Raw genomic sequence first — 20,798 nt, forward strand, 5'->3', positions numbered from 1 at the left:
TGGTGGAGTATGGCATTAAACATTGGTCTTCTAAAAATGAAAAATGCGTTGGGAAGGGTTCAGAGAAGGTTTACTAGAATGATTCCAGGCCTTGTGTGGCTTAAATAACCGGTTTATTTTTGCTGAAAGGTCTGGGGGAGACATGAAACATGAGTTTGAAATAATGAGAATTATAGGTGAGGCTCAAATAAACCATCTACTTAAATTGGACTGGGACAAAAGGGCAAAAAATATGAAATTTATAACCAATGCAACGCAAGAAATTGAAAAACCCTTTCCCCTTAGGACAGCAGATATTTGAAACAAACTTGTAGAGAAAATAGTTGAATCAAGGCCCAACATTCTCATCTAACAAAGGTGCTAAATCAGTGCTGTTGAGCGATGGGATTGAGGATTGTAAGTAGATTTCAACCAAGGTGGGGGAAAAGGTAACGTGTGTTGGTTAAATAGTAGATAAGAGCTGGTGTGGGAGGGAGGTCCTCGCCACAATAATTATACATGGGTCCTGGATGGAATGGGCTTAATGGTCTTGTTTAGCATTTTCTTAGTCTGTCTCTGTCTCTGTCTTTTGTCCCTATTTCACTTTCTCCTCTCACCTCCCCGAGAAATTTGGGATCAGACTCTGGATCGAAATGGTCTTTTTTTTTAGATACAGATTATATTTTCTCCTTCATCCTTCGAAAGTTTCCTACACCAGGCTGTACACATGCAAAGTGAATCATTGGGTCATGGCCTCAACACAAAAGGAAACCGTCCCCACAGTTCCCACCCTGCCTGTGTGGTGTAACCATAGGCCTTGGCTTCTGCCCTTCCAGTGACGCAGAGCTGCTGCAGTATTTGTGCATCCTAGACATCCTGCTTTTCATTTGATTTTCCTCGGTCCCGCAAGTAATGGTGAAAAATATTTCATCATTTACAACTTATATTTTTTCCCCACCTTTCCTCTCCTGGCGCATTGACCTGAGGTGGAGTGGAACTACCGTCTGGCACTCTTGTTCAAGTTATGTTTCACCCCAGACTGAATATCCGAGCTTACTCCCTCCTTCTAAACAGAAGACCAAGCCCCCTCAGAATAATACCCAGTCGAGAGGATTGTGTCATATAATCGGAATTTATGGGACATTTATCATAATTTGTGACAGCGGAGAAGGAGCCGAAAATCTTTTTGCTATCATTCTGAAGTCATTGGTGTTTGGGCTGTATGTGAACCAAGTGTACAATCGATGAATCCACAAGTGCTGACTGATGTTTTTTTCTCTCTTCCCGTCCCCTTCCTCCCCCCTCTCCCTCCTTTTCCGTATCCCAACTAGACATGTGGATCTACCAAAGTCATCATTGTGCTATGTTGGAGGCTTACTGGACTCTGTCATCGAGTTGGAAAAAGGGGTAAGGAGTTAATTTAAAAACACCCAGCGAAGGGCTATTGCATCTGTACTCTGACTCGGTGACTGGACAGATGGGAAGGAGGTGTAATCCTTTTGCTTTATTTTCATTCTTTGGAATTACAAGTCCAATAAGATACCCGGAATGCTATTGCACCCAATTACACAGTATAAAGGATTTGAAATTTCTTCCCTTGGACCCATTCTCTATTTTCAGGACCAAAACTATATCTTTTGTTGATTTTGTTGAAGACCAGTTTCAAAGTTTCTGAAGTAATTCTAGGCAGATGTAGTGCAAGATTCAGATTTAGATAACTTTGCAGTGGCTCGGGTGGCAGAACTCACAAAAATGCAGAATACTCAACGGTCTTATTTCAGTAGAAACGTCCTCAGATAGAAGTGTTACAGAGAAAAATAGTGTTTCCCAGCAAACACATCAGATTTGCCAGTATCTGCCTAATGTGATGTTCCAAATACCAACTTAATGAACGTTGAGCTGTGTGTGAGGACTACTTAACTAATTGACTCTCTCTAGCTGTGAAATAATGAGTAAATGGCAAACAATGATTGGGGACACTTTGACAGTGAATGTGTAATTATTTTATGAAAATAATCTGGCAGTAGCCAGTATTAGAAAAGTGACCTCGACATCATAAAATCCCAGCAGTTTCACTAATCTCTTTTCGGAGGGTAAACCTGCTATTCTCACCTGACACGGCCTCCATTTGCCTCCAGTGCTGCACCCACATGATTGACATTAAACTGCCATTGAAATGGTCTAACAAGCCACTCTTCTATCAGTACAGTTCAATAAAGATGTCCACCACCACTTTCACCGGATATCCTGGCCTTGCACATCCTAAGAATGAATAAAGTGAAAGGAAGCTAAATGACCATGCATTGCTGTTAAGCTAATTAGCTTTGCTAAAATTGTTGGATTAGCTAATGACTCTAAGCCAGTTGCCCTGTGCTGTCAGCTCTCGCCTATTGTGAAAATAGTTTTACCTCCACCTGCAATGCAGACAAACAGATTAAATTCAGCATTACTGCACAATGGCTTTATCCTGTTAATTATTAATCTATAAAACGTTCTCCAATCAGTGTAAGTTGTGGTTGATAGTCTGATCCTAAATTACAATTGCACACTTAACTTGAGAACGAATTTATCCAGGAATATGAAAACAGAAAATGTTGGATAAACTCAGCAAGTTAGCAGCATCTGTGGAGAGGGAAACCAAGTTATTGTTTTGAGTTTGAATTTGTGCGCTGGGCTCTGAATACCTTGAGGAAATATAATTGTAGCTTTTGTAATAGCCATAAAGCATGAAGAGAAGAATAAGGATGAAGGGGCTGGTTTAGCACAGGGCTAAAGAGCTGGCTTTTAAAGCAGACCAAGGCAGGCCAGCAGCACGGTTCAATTCCCGTACCAGCCTCCCCGAACAGGCGCCGGAATGTGGAGACTAGGGGCTTCTCACAGTAACTTCATTTGAAGCCTACTTGTGACAATAAGCGATTTTCATTTCATTTCATCCTGCATCCAGTTTTTAACCAGGTTTCTTCAATTCACCTCCAGACACTCTTTAATCCTGGCCAGGTTGTGAATTCTAATTTCCTTAATCCTAGAGTCATTTGTGGCACAGAAGGAGGCGTCAAGTTCATGCCGGCTCCCCATGGAGTATGTCATGTGAGAGTCCCCTTAAGAAAAGTGTGTTTAATCAAATGGCTGCAGTGATGTCATTGTGTGGGTGGAGCTGGAATGTGATTCTGCATTTTATTTTTGTTTTGAGCTGCAAGCTAGTTTTGGTTCTGTGTTTTAGTTTGACTTTCAGTTGGCGAGCTGCATTCAAGCAGATGTATACTGGTCTCTCTCTATGTTAAACAAGGTGTTTAGATCACTTGATAATTTAAAAGTGATAACCGTTCTCTGTAGAGAATTCAAACCTACTGTCTTTGTTAAAAAGTGTTTTGGCTGATGGGTGTTGTTAGGAAAGTTATCTTTTTGGGGGGGTTATCAATGTTGGTAGTTGGTAAGATGTTTACTGTGGGTTTATAAAATGTTAACTGGATTCATAGAATAAACATTGTTCTGTTTTAAAAATACTTTAGAGCTCTCTTGCATCACACCTGTAAAGTGGGCCCTTGTGCTCCCCATAACCAAAATCTATTCAAAGTTGTGGGTCAGGTGAACTCCATGATATACTTTGCTGTTCTCTAAAGCCTGGCCCATAACAAGTAAGTCATTCAATCCCACACCCCTACTCGATCCCTGTAGGTCTGCAAATTCCTCCAAGCACCCTTCCAATTTCCTTTCAGATTGTTTTTATTGTTTCCACTTTTACCCCCCTCCTGGGCAGCGGGTTTCCAGATCATTACTGTTTTGTATTTGAATAGTACACCCCTGCTGGTGGAATGTCACGTGATTTGTAGTGACGTCAGCAGAGTGTTTGTGGGCTTTACTTCCTCTCTTCGACTTGTCTGAGCAACACCTTGTGAATAAACCTGGCTTTGTGCTTTGAAGAAAGTGTGGGGCACCTCTGTACTTTTTCTCTTTGAGGCGATTTAAGAATATAACGAGAGGAACCTGGCGATGAGGTTTGAGGCACTAGAAATGTCGACGTGAAAAGTGAAAATGGGCGACGAGAACGAGTGAGAAGATTCTTGGTACTGGATTCAAACAGCGATTGACGGAAAAGCTACCGATGCAGAAAGATTTGGGGAAAAAAACGAAGTACAACCATGAGTAAAGAAGAAAGATTTTTTTTTAAACGTGCTAACCATTAGAAGTGGGTATACTCTAAGCTGCAGGGACGGTGCAAGTGATGAAGTGAAACGTGCTGCGGAAACAGGGATTCAAAAGTCTATCCGATTCTGTGCAGACTATTACAGGTTGAGCATCCCTTCTCCGAAATGCTTGGGGCTGAGTGTGTATCGGATTGTGGAATTTTTTTGATTTTGGAATATAATGTGATAATGTGCGTTGGGACCTGCGCACCGCCTGGGAACCTTCCCAGAGCCTTGTGGGATTTCCCACTTGTGACGCCACGTCGTTGCTCGAAACAAAAGTGTGGATTTTGGAATTTTCCAGGTTTTTTTCAATTGCGGATAAGGGATGCTCAACCTGCACTCGAATAAAACAAATGATAGTCTAGGCAACAACAAAAAATTATTGTGGATTGGAGACCTCTTGCTTCGTATAGATTAAAATGGAAGGGAGGACGGCTGAAGAAGGTATAGACCCTGGGAGCCTTTATCCGAAGTGGCAGGTATCATGGATGCATTTGATGAAGACTAAGAGACTTTGAACTCACATGAAGAGAGATTTCAACTTTATTTCATAATCAACTACCGGAGGACCTAAAGGTTGCAACATTATTCACTTCGGTAAGGCATACATTTTTTTTTTTTAATAAATAAAAAAAATTAGTATACCCAATTTGTTTTTTCCAATTAAGGGGCAATTTAGCGTGGCCAATCCACCTACCCTGCACATCTTGGGTTGTGGGGGCGAAACCCACGCAAACACTGGGAGAATGTGCAAACTCCACACGGACAGTGACCCAGAGCCGGGATCGAACCTGGGACCTTGGCGCCGTGAGGCAGCAATGCTAACCACTACGCCACCGTGCTGCCCGGGCGTAAAACATTTATGCTACTGTAAAACTTAGTCCAACCAAAAAAGCTGGGAGTTAAAACCTTCAATGAATTGATGAAAATTCTAGAAGGGCAATTCTCACCAAGACCACTTATAATTTCAGAAAGGTTTCAGTTCCACCATCGTAGTCAGGAAGAAGGTGAAAAAAATCTTACAATTTACAGCGATCTTAAGCTTAGCAAAATACTACAAGTTTGTTGCAACACTGGATGACACCTTTCGTGATAGGCTGGTATGTGGACTCTGCAACAAAACTATTCCGAGAAAGCTGCTTACTGATACCGCCTTTACTCTGAAGTCAGCAGTAGAAAATGCCACGTCAGTGGAGCTAGCAGCAAAAGAGGTTTCACAGATGGGAGCTGGAGCGATGATCCACAATCTGGAGACCTCCTAAAACAAGTCCGTAAGAGTACAACTATGTTATCAATGTGCACAAGTTGGACACTCAACGGGGAGAATTCTGGAGTAAAGAAAATAAGTGCAAGAATTGTGGCAAAAAGGGTCACACTGCCGAAGCATGCTGGACATGGAAAACTTCACCAACACTAAGATATGTAAGAAAAAGAAAACATCTCAGCCTACCAGTCGAGTCTGCATGATCTTAGAAGCATTTCAAGACCCCTTAGGAGACGATGTACCGAAGCATCTTTCCCTTAAAGATCACCCATTGTGTGTTACAGTTTTTTTTGTCGGTCTCTGTTTCAATTTTATTCTGGCTAGATCCCTCCTCATCACATTGAAATTAGCCCTCCTCCAGTTGAAGTTTTCATCGGAGTGCTCCTTGCTCTTCTCCATTATTAATCTGAACCTTATGCGATTCTCACTCTTACCCAAATGTTCCCCACAGACACTTGGCCCACCTAATTTCCCAGCAGGTTCCTGCAACTCAGTAACTGTTAGTAGTATCTAGTTTGTCCTTTTCCTTTGTCACTGATGATTTTTGTGTTTTGTCCTCTCGAGTCTGATTAAAATTCTTCTGTCCACAAGCGCCCTCTGGTCATGACACATGATGAGGTCATCATCTGCTGACTTCAGATCTGCTACATTCCTGTGATAGCTATCCACAGCGCTGGTATCCCAGTCTCATCTCCTCTAACTGAGAAAACAGTGTCCGACCTATTCCGATGTCTCTTCTGGTTAGCTCAAAATGAAAATGAAACCCGAGATAGAAAACCCATGGAAACAAATGTCATACAGGGAAAAATATGAACAAAGCTGCTGGCACAATTACAACAAGAGGGAGACAAAGAGATTGGCAAAATCCTGAAATCATCCCGATGGGATATTTTCTCTCTCTTCACCCCCCCGACCCCCAAAATTAACTTTAAATTAAGAGGATGCTGTGCACAGCTGCAACTAGAGTTTTTGTGTTGATTGGATTGAAACACAGTTTCAGCTGTTTCTGCAGCTCCAGCCTTGGGGAATTATTAATTTGAATTACAGTGGCTGTGCAGTGTTTGCTTGCATGGGTTTGCTGGTACATAAAGTTCTCGGGGAGAGCAAAGCTTGAGTGGGAACATCTCTACATCTACCTATCAATCTTATTCATAATCTTTATTAGTGTCACAAGTATTTGGCTTACATTAACACTGCAATGAAGTTACTGTGAAAATCCCCTCGTCGCCACACTCTGGGGCGCCTGTTCAGGTACACAGAGGGAGAATTCCGAATGACCAAATCACCTAACAAGCCGTCTTTCGGGACTTGTGGGAGGAAACCGGAGCACCCAGAGGAAACCCACGCAAACACGGAGAACGTGCAGACTCTGCACAGACACTGACCCAAGTCGGGAATCGAACCTGGGACCCTGGAGCTCTGAAGCAACAGTGCTAACCACTGTGCTACCGTTCGGTTTTCTATCCACTCACTCCCTCAGCCTTCCCTTTTCTGGACAAGAGCCCAAACCTTCTCAACCCTTAGTGATGGGGATGGTTTCTCCAGTTCTGGTATAATTATAATTGATTTTTCTTCTACCTACTGCAGTGCCTCAACGTCCCTCATCCATTTAACAATATGGATGCAGCAAGTGTGTGCAGATGATATCAGATAATTCATCTGTGGTAGACTGTAAAGCTCAGAAATTTTGTATGTGCTCATTTTTTGTCACGTGCTCATTTTTGTCACGTGACAATTGTCATGTGAAATTGAGAGGGGGTTTGAGGAAATATCTTTTAATCCAGAAGGTGGTGAGAATCTGGAACTCTGCCTGAAAGGGTGTTAGAGACGAGAGCTCTCACAGCCCTAAGAATCATTTAAATGAGCACTTTAAATGCCATTGCATAAAAGGCTGTGGACCAAGTGCTGGAAAATGGGATTAGAACAGATGGGTGCTTGATGGCCAGTATGGCACGATGGGCCGAAGAGCCACTTTGCTGTAAAACTTTGACTTTGATGCCGCATAGGAACAGGAGTAGGGCCTTCAGCCCGTCAAACCTGCTCCGCCATTCCATTATATCATGGACGATCATCTACATAACACCACTTTCCTGCACTACCACAATTTCTGTTGATGTAATTAGTCTACAGAAATCTAGTCCAGGTCTTGTTTTCTATGAACTCAGCTATTCCAATTCGCTCCTGGCTATAGAGCTATAGAGACAATTCGGCCCATCAAATCTGCACAGGCCCTCTGAAAGATCCTATTTAGGCCCACTCCCCCACCGATTTCCGTAACCAACTATCTGCACATATTGGAACTGTGGGAGGAAACTGGAGCACACTGAGGAAACCCGCGACACTGGGAGGACGTGCAAGCTCCACACAATCACCCAAGGCTAGATTCGAACCCAGGTCCCTGGCGCTGACCATTCTGCCAGCGGTAGTCTTCCACATTCCAATCTTTCCACTCTTGAGGGCATCTGATGCAAAACATCCCATTTTTCTATTGAAGAGTAAGGTAAAGTCATCACAGTCCCAGATGACAATAGGCTTCTTTCCTCTTTGAGGAGGAGAGCTGACTGGTGGTGATTTAACCTGAGGATCACCACACCTTGACCAAGATTGAGAAGGCGGGGCCTTCATGAATAACCTCAGCCGGTACACCAGCCGTCTAGCCTAGTGAGCTAAACCGGCCCCCAATTTCTTTCTTTTTCTCTCTCTCTCTGGCTCTCTTTTAGGCAATGAGTTGATTGTAAAATGATCATTTTGTTTTCAAATCACTCCATGGCTTTGCCCCTCTCTACCTCCATAATCTCTTCCAACCCCACAACTCTCCGAGATATCTGCGCTCCTCTAATTCTAATCTCTTGTGAATTTAACATTTTTATTCCTCCACCATTAGTGGCCATGTGTTCAGTTAACCTGTCCCCAAGCTCTGAAAGTCCCTCCTGAAGCCTCTTCTCCCAATAAACCTCACCAACCTTCTTTAAAGCACGTCTTAAAGCCCACCTCTGTGACCACACCTTTGATCATCTGAACTAATAACGTCTGTTGCTTTGTGCCATATTTATTATGATGCTCCTGTGAGGTGCCTTGGGACATTTTATTCTGGTAAAGGTTCTATATGTTGTTGGATCGTACCCAGGAGAGAATTTCAAAAGGCTGGCCTGTTATTCGAATTACAGTTGCAATAAACAACAACTCCTCGAGATGGCAGTGCTGAACGAATGGGAATTATTCTTGACAATATGCATTGAAATAGACAGGCTGCTTAAGCAAGCCTGTGTAACAGTGTTGCTGCTGAGAAAAATGAATTCAAATGGCCCGTTAGTGATTTTGAAAGAATTATAATGCTAATGTAGCTGTTTGTGGTTTATTTGTGCATTGGGATTTGAGGCCCAATAAATTGCTTAATTCTGGGCGGCAGGGCGGCACAGTAGTTAGCACTGCTGCCTCACAGTGCCGAGGACCCGGGTTCGGTCACTGCCCATGTGGAGTTTGCATATTCTCCCTGTGTCTGCGTGGGTCTCACCCCCACAATCCAAAAAGATGTGCAGGGTAATAATAATAATCTTTATTAGTGGGACAAGTAGGCTTACATTAACACGGCAATGAAGTTATGTGAAAATCCCCTAGTCGCCACACTCTGGCGCCTGTTCAGGCACACCGAGGGAGAATTCAGATTATCCAATTCACCGAACAAGCACGTCATTGGGGATTTGTGGGAGGAAACTGGAGCATCCGGAGGAAACCCCGCAGACACAGGAGAACATGCAGACTCGGCACAGACAGTGACCCAAGTCGGGAATCGAACCCGGGTCCCTGGCGCTAGGTAGGGTGCTCTTTCGGAGGGTCGGTGCAGACATGATTGGTCAAATGGCCTCCTTTTACATTGTAAAATTCTATGATTCTAATGGTTCCAGGGATGAGAAACTTCAGTTATGAGGGTAGATCGGAGAGGTTGGGACTGTTCTCCTTGGAGAGAAGGCGAAGAGGAGATTTGATAGCAATGTTCAAAATCATAAGGGGGCTGGACAGAGTAGATGGAGATGAACTGTTCCCATTCATAAAAGGATCATAAATGAGAAGGCACAGATTTAAAGTGATTTACAAAAGAAGCAAATGTGACGTGAGAAAAAACTGTCACACAACAAGCAGATCGGGTCTGGAAAGCACTGCCTGAAAGCGTGGTGGAGGCAGGTCCTATCAAGGCATTCAAGAGGGCCTTGGATGATTACTTGAATACAAATAATGTGTTCAGGGAAAATGCAGAGAAATGGCACTAAGTTATGATGCTCGTTTGGAGAGCGGGTGCAGACACGATGGGCCAAATGGCCTCCTGCATTGTAACCATTCTGTGAGTAGATTCCTGCACTTTTACGATGACTGTTTCCGTTCTCCCTCCTTTCTTGAAAAGTGCTGTTTTATCTGTCAACTTCCAATTTGCTGGAATTGTTCCAGAATCTCAGAAAATTTGGAAAAATCATAGCCAGAGCTATGTATCTCTGTAGCTATCTCTTTTTACCCTCGACTGTAGGCCATCATGTCCTGAGGATTTGTTGGATTTTAGCCCTTAATTTTCTCTGGTACTTTTTGTCTGCTGATATTAATTACCTTCACTTCCATGGTCTTTTTAGTCCTAGGTTCCCTCTTATTTCTGGTATAGAATTTGTTTTTTCTACTGTGCAGACAGCACAAAACATTTGTGCAAAGTTGCTGCTGTTTCCACATTCCCCGTGCTAATTCCTCCCGTCTCCGCTTCTAAGCCACAGATATTTTCTTTAGTTACTCTCTTTTTTCATATATGTGTAAAAGCTCTTACAATTGTTTTTGGTGAAAGCAGGTATTCTCTGTGGCTGTAATTAAGCCTGATCGTTTTATGAAGGTTATCATTAATGAGTAAGAATCTGGCCACCATACTTTTTTTTTAAAAAAAGCAAAGGTCATAATTTTCTTTCACCCATAAAAACCTCAGTAAGATTCACCAGAATTGTATCCTTCTGCCTTAGCGTTCAGGGTCCGAGGAGAAGACCATCAGTGTGGTGCAGTCATATGATGACCTCAGTCGGAAACTTTGGAACCTCAGTGGACTTCCCTTGAATGTCACATCAGTCCAAGGGACACACCCTGTGTTCCGATTCACAGAAGTAAGCTGATTTTTTTGCACTTTGGATACTTACGTATATAAAGAAAGTTCATACCACATTGACATCAGTGCGGTGATTTTGCTTTTAAGATTGCATTACACTTGTGTGCAATTTGCTGCAGTGTTGATATTTTAAAACTGTCCTATGTTTAAGGAAACAAGCAGCTCTTAACCAAATGATGTGGTCTATTTTGAGGCAGTTTCCTGCTGCAAACAAACTCTTGCCTACTAAAAGTGGGAAAACAAGATTGAAACCTAACTTATGTTCTGCTATGACTTATTGTAATAATCCCTCCTCCTCTCCCCTATGGAATTGAATTGAATTTGATTTATTGTCAGGTGTAATAATAATGATCTTTATTAGTGTCAGAAGTAGGCTTACATTAACACTGCAATGTAGTTACTGTGAAAAGCCTTTAGTCGCCACACTTTCACAGAACTTCAGTAATTCGTTGCTGATCAATATCAGTTCCGGATAGTGGTTTTGGGTGGGTAGCTGAAAAAACATTTAAAATGACTCTGTTATCAACAACTGGATGTTCTTGCCCAGCAGGGGGCACTCTAGGAGTTTAGGTCGTGAGCGCCTTCTCTTGAATCTATCGGTGCACATTTATGGAATTTCCCCAGGAAGTTTTCATATTCCTGTGTGTTTGTTTACCACTGTGCATTCAAAGCTTAAATACAAAACATTTGATTTCATTGAGCCTTTGCATAGTATTAAGAGGGCAAAGAAGCATCTAATTCTGTTTTGGTTTGCATTCAATTTTTGGAATGAATGAAATGAAATAAATCGCTTTGAGATATTTGTAAACTTATAAAACCTAGTTCTACCAGCATTTTATTCAAAGGATTACCGTCCACGAGCTGAATTAAAATGAGACCAAGTTTAGGGTTTTTGGGTGATAAAAGAGCAATTCAAATTTTTCATTCATTCTACTTCACAATAACTCTTTGCTTGTTGAGTAAGCTGAGTGCTCCAAGGATGTGTGGTACAGTACTATGCACAGGCACGAGGCTAAATGTTCTGTTTTTGTGTATAATGACAGACTTTAAAGATAATCTTTTTAACAACAAACCCCCCCCTCCCCCCCCCCCCCAAACCTGGAGTTTGCTCACATGTTGGGATTTTGTTTTCAGTTATTCGTCGGCAAGATGGCTTGAGGCAAATAATCCAAGTCCCAACCCGCGTACTGTGTCTCTGCAATGCCTAAAGGATGTTTTTCTAACCACTGTTATTCAGGGAGTGGCAAGAGTTGGTTGTTTGTGACTAATCCTCAAGTTGAGACTTGGGGCTCAGTTGCGCAAGCATGTTTGCACAGCAAGAAAGGCCAAGTTGAGCAGGGTGGCAACCGAGGCCAGGCCCCTGTCATTGCTCACAATAAAAATGACTAGGGTTGTTTTCCTTAAAACCGAGGAAGCAAACGGGTGACCTAATTCAGGCGTACAAAATTATTAGGGGCCTGGAGAGAGTAGACCAGTAAGACTTGTTTCTCCTAGCGGAGGGGCCAAATACCAGGGGGCATAGATTTATGGTGATTGGGGGAAGGATTAGAGGGGGCACGAGGAAACACCCTTTTCACCCAGAGGGTGGTGGGTGTCTGGGATTCACTACTGAAGTTGGCGGTTGAGGCTGAAATGCCCAGCTTGTGCTGTAACCTTTCACAGGCTTTTCACAATAACTTGATTGCAGTGTTAATGTATGTCTACTTGTGACAATAAAGATTATTATTATTAGAATCTGCAAGGCTACGGAGCAAGTGCATGAAAATGGGATTAAAAAGAGCGGCTAGTTTCATTTCCCCCCCCCCCCCCCTTTTTTGGCTGGCACAGACATGATGGGCTGAATGGCCTCTTTCTGCACTAACATTTCTATGGTCCTGAGCTAGCTTCTCCCTCCATAACATTGCTCAACTCCACTCCTACCTCAACTCATATCAGCTGTTGAATCCCTCATCCTTGCCTTGGTTACCTCTCGACTATTCCAATACTTTCCTCGTTGGCCTCCCATTTTCCACCTCCCCAATCTTGAGATGGTCCTAATTTGAACAAAAGCGCATTCTCACATTACCCATCCCTCATTGACTGATCTTGGCTCCTAGTTTGGTAGTGCGTCAATGTTAACATTCTCACCCTTATTTTCAAATTTCTCCTTGGCCTCACTCCTCCCTATCTGTGTAACGTCCTCCAGCTCTGCAATCGTCTGAATTCTTCACACTCCTCCAAGCAAGGTTTTCTGGTCATCTGCTCTAATACTCCCTCGTGTGGCTCGTCAGCAGTTTTGTTTTGGGATGTTTTACTATGTTAAAGGCACTATATAAACGCAAGTTGCTGTTACTAATGCAGGCAATGTGCTGATAATAAATTTGTCTTGATAACTTCTATACTCTTTGGTCATTAGGGTATTTGTGTGGGAGCCCATGAGAGGGAGAAGGAGTAAAATACCTTCTAAACAGATGGACTCCCACCATCGAAATGCTGTACGGCAAAGTCAAACTGTTGGCTTCACCCATAAATCCCATTTCAGGTCTGGCTAAGGTCAAGCATTAATTTTTAGCCCATAAACCTTTATATCAGTTGTGATGTGGAGATGCCGGCGTTGGACTGGGGTGAGCACAGTATAATGTCTTACAACACCAGGTTAAAGTCCAACAGGTTTGTTTCGATGTCACTAGCTTTCGGAGCGCTGCTCCTTCCTCAGGTGAATGAAGAGGACATACCTCTTCATTCACCTGAGGAAGGAGCAGCACTCCGAAAGCTAGTGACATCGAAACAAACCTGTTGGACTTTAACTTGGTGTTGTAAGACTTTGTACTTTATATCAGTTGCCAGCAGTTCCTTTGTAAATTTGGTCTCTTTCTTTATAGGTTTTTCCACCAGTGCCAGTGAAACCAGATTTCTCTTGTTATGTGAAAGATAAGAACAGCAAATGCCTGCTTCCTTCAAGTGACAAGCCAAGCCCGGTATATGTCCCAGCATTGAAAGGTAAGAGGTTAGGAAACATTGGCTTTCTTTCGTCCAAATGTACTTTGGTTGTCTTCTTGATCCACGTAATTGAAAGAGCAAGTGTCTCTTTTCTGACAATAAATCACCTTCTGTATGTGTGCAGTTCAATAAGCTGCTTTTTGTTTGTAGCAGTTATTGAACCTCCAAAGTGAGAAAGGGAGAATTTATTTTACACTTGTACAGAACGAGAAAGTATTAATGTCTGAATATGCTGGCCTAGAATGGAGATGTTGTGGTTCGAATCTGTGGTAGCTCAATGACACACACACAGCTTATTGATGAAAGGCAAAGGCAGTTGGGAAACAGGCACATAACCGTTTTTAACAGGTCTTTACTCTTCAGCTCCATGGTTCACACTGCCTGGGGTCCGGCTCCCTGGATCCCACGCAAACTCTCCATTGGCTGAGGTTCACATACTCCCGTGCGATTGGCCCTGAGCCGGTCATGTGGTCTGTGAAGCTCGCCCCTTTAAAGGGGCCACACTCCCACAGAATCCCAGCTGTAATTAAAATTCAATTTTTCCTAAGATCACAAGGCAGTTAAAAGTTACAAATTCAAGTCTGCCGTAAATACTTTCTCCGGTTCATAGGTGTCAGCCATCAGACACCCCAACAAATGGTCTGATTTGTTATCTACTCACACAATAGTGTAACCTGGGGTGGAAACGCCACTTTGTGACCTGAACTGTATGTTTGTTTCATTGTCTCCACGGGTCTACCGACTGAACACTTGGGGAACCTAATAATCAACTGCCTTATTTCACACCGTGTGAACATCCTGAATGCCACTTGTAATCAAAATTCACTGATTCCACCTCACTTTGCTTCCTGCGCACAAGGAACATAAACTCTCCAGTGGATTGTCGTTTCTTGTGTTTTTATCTTTCTTTCTGTACAAACACTGAACAGAGAACATAAAACATACAGTGCAGAAGGAGGCCATTCGGCCCATCGAGTCTGCATCGACCCACTTAAGCCCTCACTTCCACCCTATCCCCGTAACCCAATAACCCTATCCCCGTAACCCAATAACCCCATCTAACCTTTTTGGATACCAGGGCAATTTAGCATGGTAAAGCCACCTAACCGGCACGTCTTTGGACTGTGGGAGGAAACCCATGCAAACACGGGGAGAACGTGCAGCCTCCGCACAGAAGTGACCCAGCGGGAAATCGAACCTGGGACCCTGGCGCTGTGAAGCTACAGTGCTATCCACTTCTGCTACCATGCTGCCCACTGGTTCTAAGAATTTGTGTCATGGCCTTCAGTCCGCAGGAGAGCTTCTTCAGTTTGTTGCCTCTTATTTTTTTTTAATCTAGTTAGCTTGTTTTCAGTGACAACTTTCAATGGTTTCATGGTCATCATTAGACTTTTAATTCCAGATTTTTATTGATTTCAAATTTCACCTTCTGTCATGGTGGGATTCAAACCCGGGTCCCCAAAGCAGTACCCTGGGTCTCTGGTTTACTAGTCCGGTGACAATCCCACTATGGCACTGCTGACTTAACCTTCCCCAGAACTAGGAGCAGAATCCATTAGCCTAATTTAGCAGAGCTGTGCAAACTTTGAGTTGGGTAGGGTTGACAGAACAGCAGTAAGTGAGAACATTCACTGAAATGTCACGCAATTTTCCTTTGGCTGATGAAGATTGGTTCAGACACCTAATCGGAATTCTAACCAAAATCTCTCAGCCCACTGTTTTGTTTATTTAATCCCTGAGAGCTATGTTTATCTCAATTACGGCATTTTTAACATGAATACACACAAATCTCTTCATTGAGCCACAGTCCGAATTCCCAAAAGGTTAAAATGTTTATAGAAAGATTATCGAACATGTTCTCAAATTAACATGTATTTTAAATAGTTTACTTTTTAAACTAATGGATCCCAACGAATTAGGAAGTGTTGAGACGAGCACAAATAATAATTTTTGTGTCATAACTCAGTAATGTGAAATGCGATGCAGCGCATCTCCCAGGAGCTTCCCGTGCTCTGTGTGAACCTGACTGCTGCGTGATTGTGTTTTTGTCTTCCGGTATGCTGTATTGCTGTTCTGAGTTGCCCCAAGATATTTGCTCACAGATGCTTCTTCAGCGTTGAGTTATCCCTCAGGATTTTGTGTAACATTCAATATCCTTTGTCACTTAGTAATCTGTCACATGGAAGGAAGTGGGAAATGGCCTCAAAACAAAGACGCTATTCAACGTGTCAAAGCAGCGTTTCACATACGCTTGGCTGACCTTCTCCACCAACAGCATCAACTCACTTCCCAGGTGTCAAGCACTCACGTGGATGTGTATAAGGTATGTCAAAATGTGATTGCCAGACGTAAACACCTGTTGCTCCAGACACTAGTCATGAACATTGGCAAAGAGCACTGGTGAAAGTTAGAAAACAAAATTAAAGAAGCCGTTTTCAAAGTACCGCTCTTCACCCAAAATCAGAAAATACTGGGTCACGGCTGAAAGTGAAAGTTGAGGTTTTGGATGGGTTACTTTCGTCAGTTAATTTAAGCTAACAGTGGAGGGATGTGGGGAAGTGTTTCATTCTTTCTGATGATTGGTATTCGTGAATAGTCTTAGCTGCTGTTTCTCCAGGACTCTGTATTTTCATGTCATAGCCAACAACATAGCTGCTGATGGAGTAGTGGGGAAAAGAATCTCAACCTTTTCAGAAGAAACCAACTACAAACTGTGTTTAAAAATTTTTCTCCTCTAAGTCATTGACCAACAATTGTTCTATGTGTATGGGTAACATACAGGACTCCGTAAGAAGTCTGACAACGCCAGGTTAAAGTCCAACAGGTTTGTTTCAACTAGCTTTCGGAGCACTTCTGCTTCCTCAGGTGAATGAAGAGGTAGGTTCCAGAAACAGGTCGAACAGGTAGACAAAGGTCGAAGATGCAAGACGATACTTTGAATGCGAGCATTTGCAGGTAATTAAGTCTTTACAGATCCAGAGAGAGGGGTAAACAATTCACACCTCTTTAACCTGGGGTTACCCCTCTCTCTGGATCTGTAAAGACTTAATTACCTGCGAATGCTCGCAAATGCTCCGAAAGCTAGTGATTTGAAACAAACCTGTTGAACTTTAACCTGGTGTTGTAAGACTTCTTACTGTGCTCACCCCAGTCCAACGCCGGCATTTCCACATACATGACTCCAGCAGAGGTAGACTGGTTGCCGAACCAACAATGGTCAACAAAGCGTTGTACACCTCCGAACCCCCCCGACAGGGACTCGGAGATGAAACAGTTCCACGATGGACTGGACATGCCAGTCGTGGGGGTTAACAGATGGGCAGCAGGAAGCACCAATAGAACTTGGAGAGGATCAAATCCATGCAGGTGGGGAAAGCGCCAGGACCCGACTGGTTCCCAGCAGACTTATGCAAAACATTCGCACAGGTTCTTGCTCCGCACCTGTGGGAGATGTTCGCGGGCTCACTAGCGAGAGGCACCCTCCCTCCAACGCCATCACAGGCCACCATATCACTTATACTCAAAAAGAAGACAAAGACCCGACAGGATGCGGATCATGCAGATCCATTTCGCTGCTCAATGTGGACGTGAAAATACTCGCAAAAGTCCTGGCCAAGAGACTGGAGAACTGCATACCAGAGGTGGTCGCAGAGGACCAGATCAGCTTTGTTGAAGGTGGACAGCTAACTGCGCTCATCAGATGGCGGTTAAATGTGATACTGACCCCATCCAGGGAGAAGAACACCAGAAGGACGGCGCAGTGGTTAGCTCTGCTGTCTCACGACGCCGAGGTCCCAGGTTCGATCCTGGCTCTGGGTCACTGCCCATGTGCAGTTTGCACATCCTCTCTGTGTTTGCTTGGGTTTCGCCCCCACAACCCAAAGATGTGCAGGGTAGGTGGATTGGCCCCACTAAATTGACCCTTAATTGGAAAAAATGAATTGGGCACTCTAAATTTATTTTTTAAAAAAGAAAAAGGGGGGGGGTGGAAAGAAGAACACCAGAGGTGATCATCTCCCTGGAGGTAGGGAAAGCCTTTGACAGAGTTGAGTGGAAGTATCTCGTTGAGGAATTGGAGCAGTTTGGGCTCGGGACGGGGTTCACCTCATGGTTGAAACTCCTGTACAACGCCCCTAAGGTGAGCGTTTGGACCAACACTACCAGCTCTGAATACTTCCAACTGCACAGAGGCACCAGGCAGGGATGCCCACTGTCCCTGCTCCTGATCGCCCTGGCAATTGAGCCACTGGCAATCGCCCTAGGTGACACGAGAGGCTCAAAGGGTATCCGAAGAGGAGGCAGAGAGCACAGTCTCACTCTATGCGGTTGATCTCGGATCCGCAAAGCGGCATGAACAAAATCACAAAGCTTCTGGGAGAGTTCCCGGGCTACAAATTGAACCTGGGTAAAAGTGAAGTCTTCCTGGTGAACCAAGAGGTGGAGCGGCAGAGTTGGAGGGTCTACCATTCAAACTAGCCTGAAACAAATTCCGCTACCTGGGGATCCAGATAGCCCATGACTGGACATGGATCCACAAGTGGAATCTGACCAGTCTGGCGGAGGAGGTTGAAGAGGTCCTGCAGAGATGGGGTGCACTCCCACTTTCCCTGGTGGGGAGGGTGCAGACGATCAAGATGAAACATACTTCCATCGGGCAGGAGATACAGAAGTCTGAGAACACGCACGAACAGACTCAAAAACAGCTTCATCCCCACTGTCACCAGACTCCTAAATGACCCTCTTATGGACTGACCTCATTAACACTACACCCTGTATGCTTCATCCGATGCCAGTGCTTATGTAGTTACATTGTATATGTTGTGTTGCCCTATTATGTATTTTCTTTTATTCCCTTTTCTTCTCATGTACTTAATGATCTGTTGAGCTGCTCGCAGAAAAATACTTTTCACTGTACCTCGGTACACGTGACAATAAACAAATCCAATCCAATCCAATACTGCCCAGGTTCCTCTTCCTGTTCAGGTCCATACCAATCTTCATCCCTACTTCTTCTAAACAGTGGACAAAATGATGATGGGTGAAGGAACCAAACATGGAATGGGTGAAGAAGGAGGAGTCCTCCTTGACAGGAATGACCCTCCGGACCCTCACCACAACAGCACTCCCATCCCCACCAGCAAAACACTCAACCAGCCCAGTGGTAATAGCAACTAAGAACCTGGAACCAGATGAGACAACATTTCAGGCTAACCAAGATGTCTACCATGGCTCACATCTGCGGCAAACGCACATTTCCACCAGCCACATCAGACGCCACCTTTAAGAAGTGGAGACAGGACAGGGGGACACTGACAGTTCGGGACTTTTACACAGGGGACACTAGCGACTGTAGAAGGGTTGGCAGAGAGACTCAAAATACCGAACGGACAGGAACTGCGACATCGGCAAATCAAAATCTTTCTCCGCAAGCAGACCCTAGGGCCCCGAGAGACACCATGTTGGAGGAATTACTGGACGCAGACAGTCTGGAAAAGGGGAACCGCGGGGCCTATATGGACGACTTTCAGAAAGGACACGCTCCCCACAGGACGGAACAAGGGAGAAATGGGATGGAGAGTTAGCGACAGAAGTAGGGTGGGGCCTTTTGAGCAAAGCACTGAGCAGGGCCAACTCCACCTCCTCCTGCGCAAGGCTAAGCCTCATGCAGCTTAAAGTGGTGCACCGAACACACCTGACAAGAACCCAGATGAGCAGGTTCTTCCCGGAGGTGGAGGGCAAATGTGAACGGTGCCAGGGAGGCCCGGCCAACCAAGCCCTTTTGTTCTGGGCCTGCCCCAGGCTTATCAGGTTTTGATGTGGAGATGCCGGCGTTGGACTGGGGTGAGCACAGTAAGAAGTCTTACAACACCAGGTTAAAGTCCAACAGGTTTGTTTCGATGTCACTAGCTTTCGGAGCGCTGCTCCTTCCTCAGGTGAATGAAGAGGTATGTTCCAGAAACATATATATAGACAGTTTCAAAGATGCCAGACAATGCTTGGAATACGAGCATTAGCAGATGATTAGATCTTTACAAATCTTACCCCAGGGTAAAGAGGTGTGAATTGTGTCAAGCCAGGACAGTTGGTAGGATTTCGCAGGCCAGATGGTGGGGGGTGAATGTAATGCGACATGAATCCCAGGTCCCGGTTGAGGCCGCACTCATGTGTGCGGAACTTGGCTATAAGTTTCTGCTTGGCGATTCTGCATTGTCGCGCGTCCTGAAGGCCGCCTTGGAGAACGCTTACCCGGAGATCAGAGGCTGACTGCTCTTGACTGCTGAAGTGTTCCCCGACTGGAAGGGAACATTCCTGCCTGGTGATTGTCGCGCGATGTCCGTTCATTCGTTATAACTTCAAAGGTTTACATTTATCACCTAGCTCAACTGAAACTATCATCCATGTTTTTCCAGATGCTAACTAAGATAGTTACTTTCAATGAAGGTGTGAGCCATTGTTTTGGCTTCATTCAAAATCCTGTGTTTGCTAAGCCTGCTTGACCAAGGATATCTGCATTTTACAATCCTGCTCTTTGCAGCTGCTGTTAACCCTTTGTGGGATCTTTCCCTGTATCCTCTTATGTTTCTCTCAGACCAGATATTGCCAGACTTCCATGTTTCAAATGACACATCTTTCCATATTTTCAATAACACAGTTCACTGGAACAGCTTTTAAAATGAAAACAGAGAAAAACACTTCTTCCTTCTGCAGTCCAAAGAGACCCAAACAAAAACTGAAACCAAATAAAACCCCGCTCACCTGACAGCCACAGCCCAGCTCCACCCACAAATGACACCAAGTCACATGGCAAGAGACAAAACCTTTCTGAAAGGGACACTCCCCTGACAGTAGTTGCTCACGGTAGTGTCCTAGCCAACCATCCTCAGCTGCTTCATCAATGACCTTCCTTCAACATAAGGGCAGATGTGGGGATGGTTGCTGATGACTGCACAATATTCACCACCATTCGTGACTCCTCGGACACTGAAGCAGTCCATGTCCAAATGCAGCAAGACCTGGATAATTTCCAGGTTTGGGCTGACACATGGCAAGTTACATTTGTGCCACACAAGTGCCAGGCACTGAATCTCCAATAAGAGAGAATCAATCTATCATTCTTTGACATTCAATGACATTACCAGGAATACAGGAGGGAGATAGAGAACCTAGTGGAGTGGTGCAGTGACAACAATCTATCCCTCAATGCCAGCAAAAACTAAAGAGCCCCCACGACCCAAAGATGTGCAAGCTAGGCAGATTG

The 20,798-nt window shown here is 44.2% G+C and overlaps 1 protein-coding gene across 1 annotated transcript in view; it reads left to right on the top strand.

Annotated features, from left to right (window-relative positions):
• nol6 (nucleolar protein 6 (RNA-associated)) overlaps positions 1–20,798 on the top strand; it is a 144,740-nt gene that overhangs the window by 90,431 nt on the left and 33,511 nt on the right. Inside the window, 4 exon segments of the mRNA XM_072497229.1 lie at positions 1,311–1,386; positions 10,422–10,559; positions 13,423–13,540; positions 15,709–15,863. Of these exon segments, the coding sequence (XP_072353330.1) occupies positions 1,311–1,386; positions 10,422–10,559; positions 13,423–13,540; positions 15,709–15,863 (487 nt within the window).

The sequence above is a fragment of the Scyliorhinus torazame genome, chromosome 3 (assembly GCF_047496885.1).
Source record: "Scyliorhinus torazame isolate Kashiwa2021f chromosome 3, sScyTor2.1, whole genome shotgun sequence".
Lineage (NCBI taxonomy): Eukaryota > Metazoa > Chordata > Chondrichthyes > Carcharhiniformes > Scyliorhinidae > Scyliorhinus > Scyliorhinus torazame.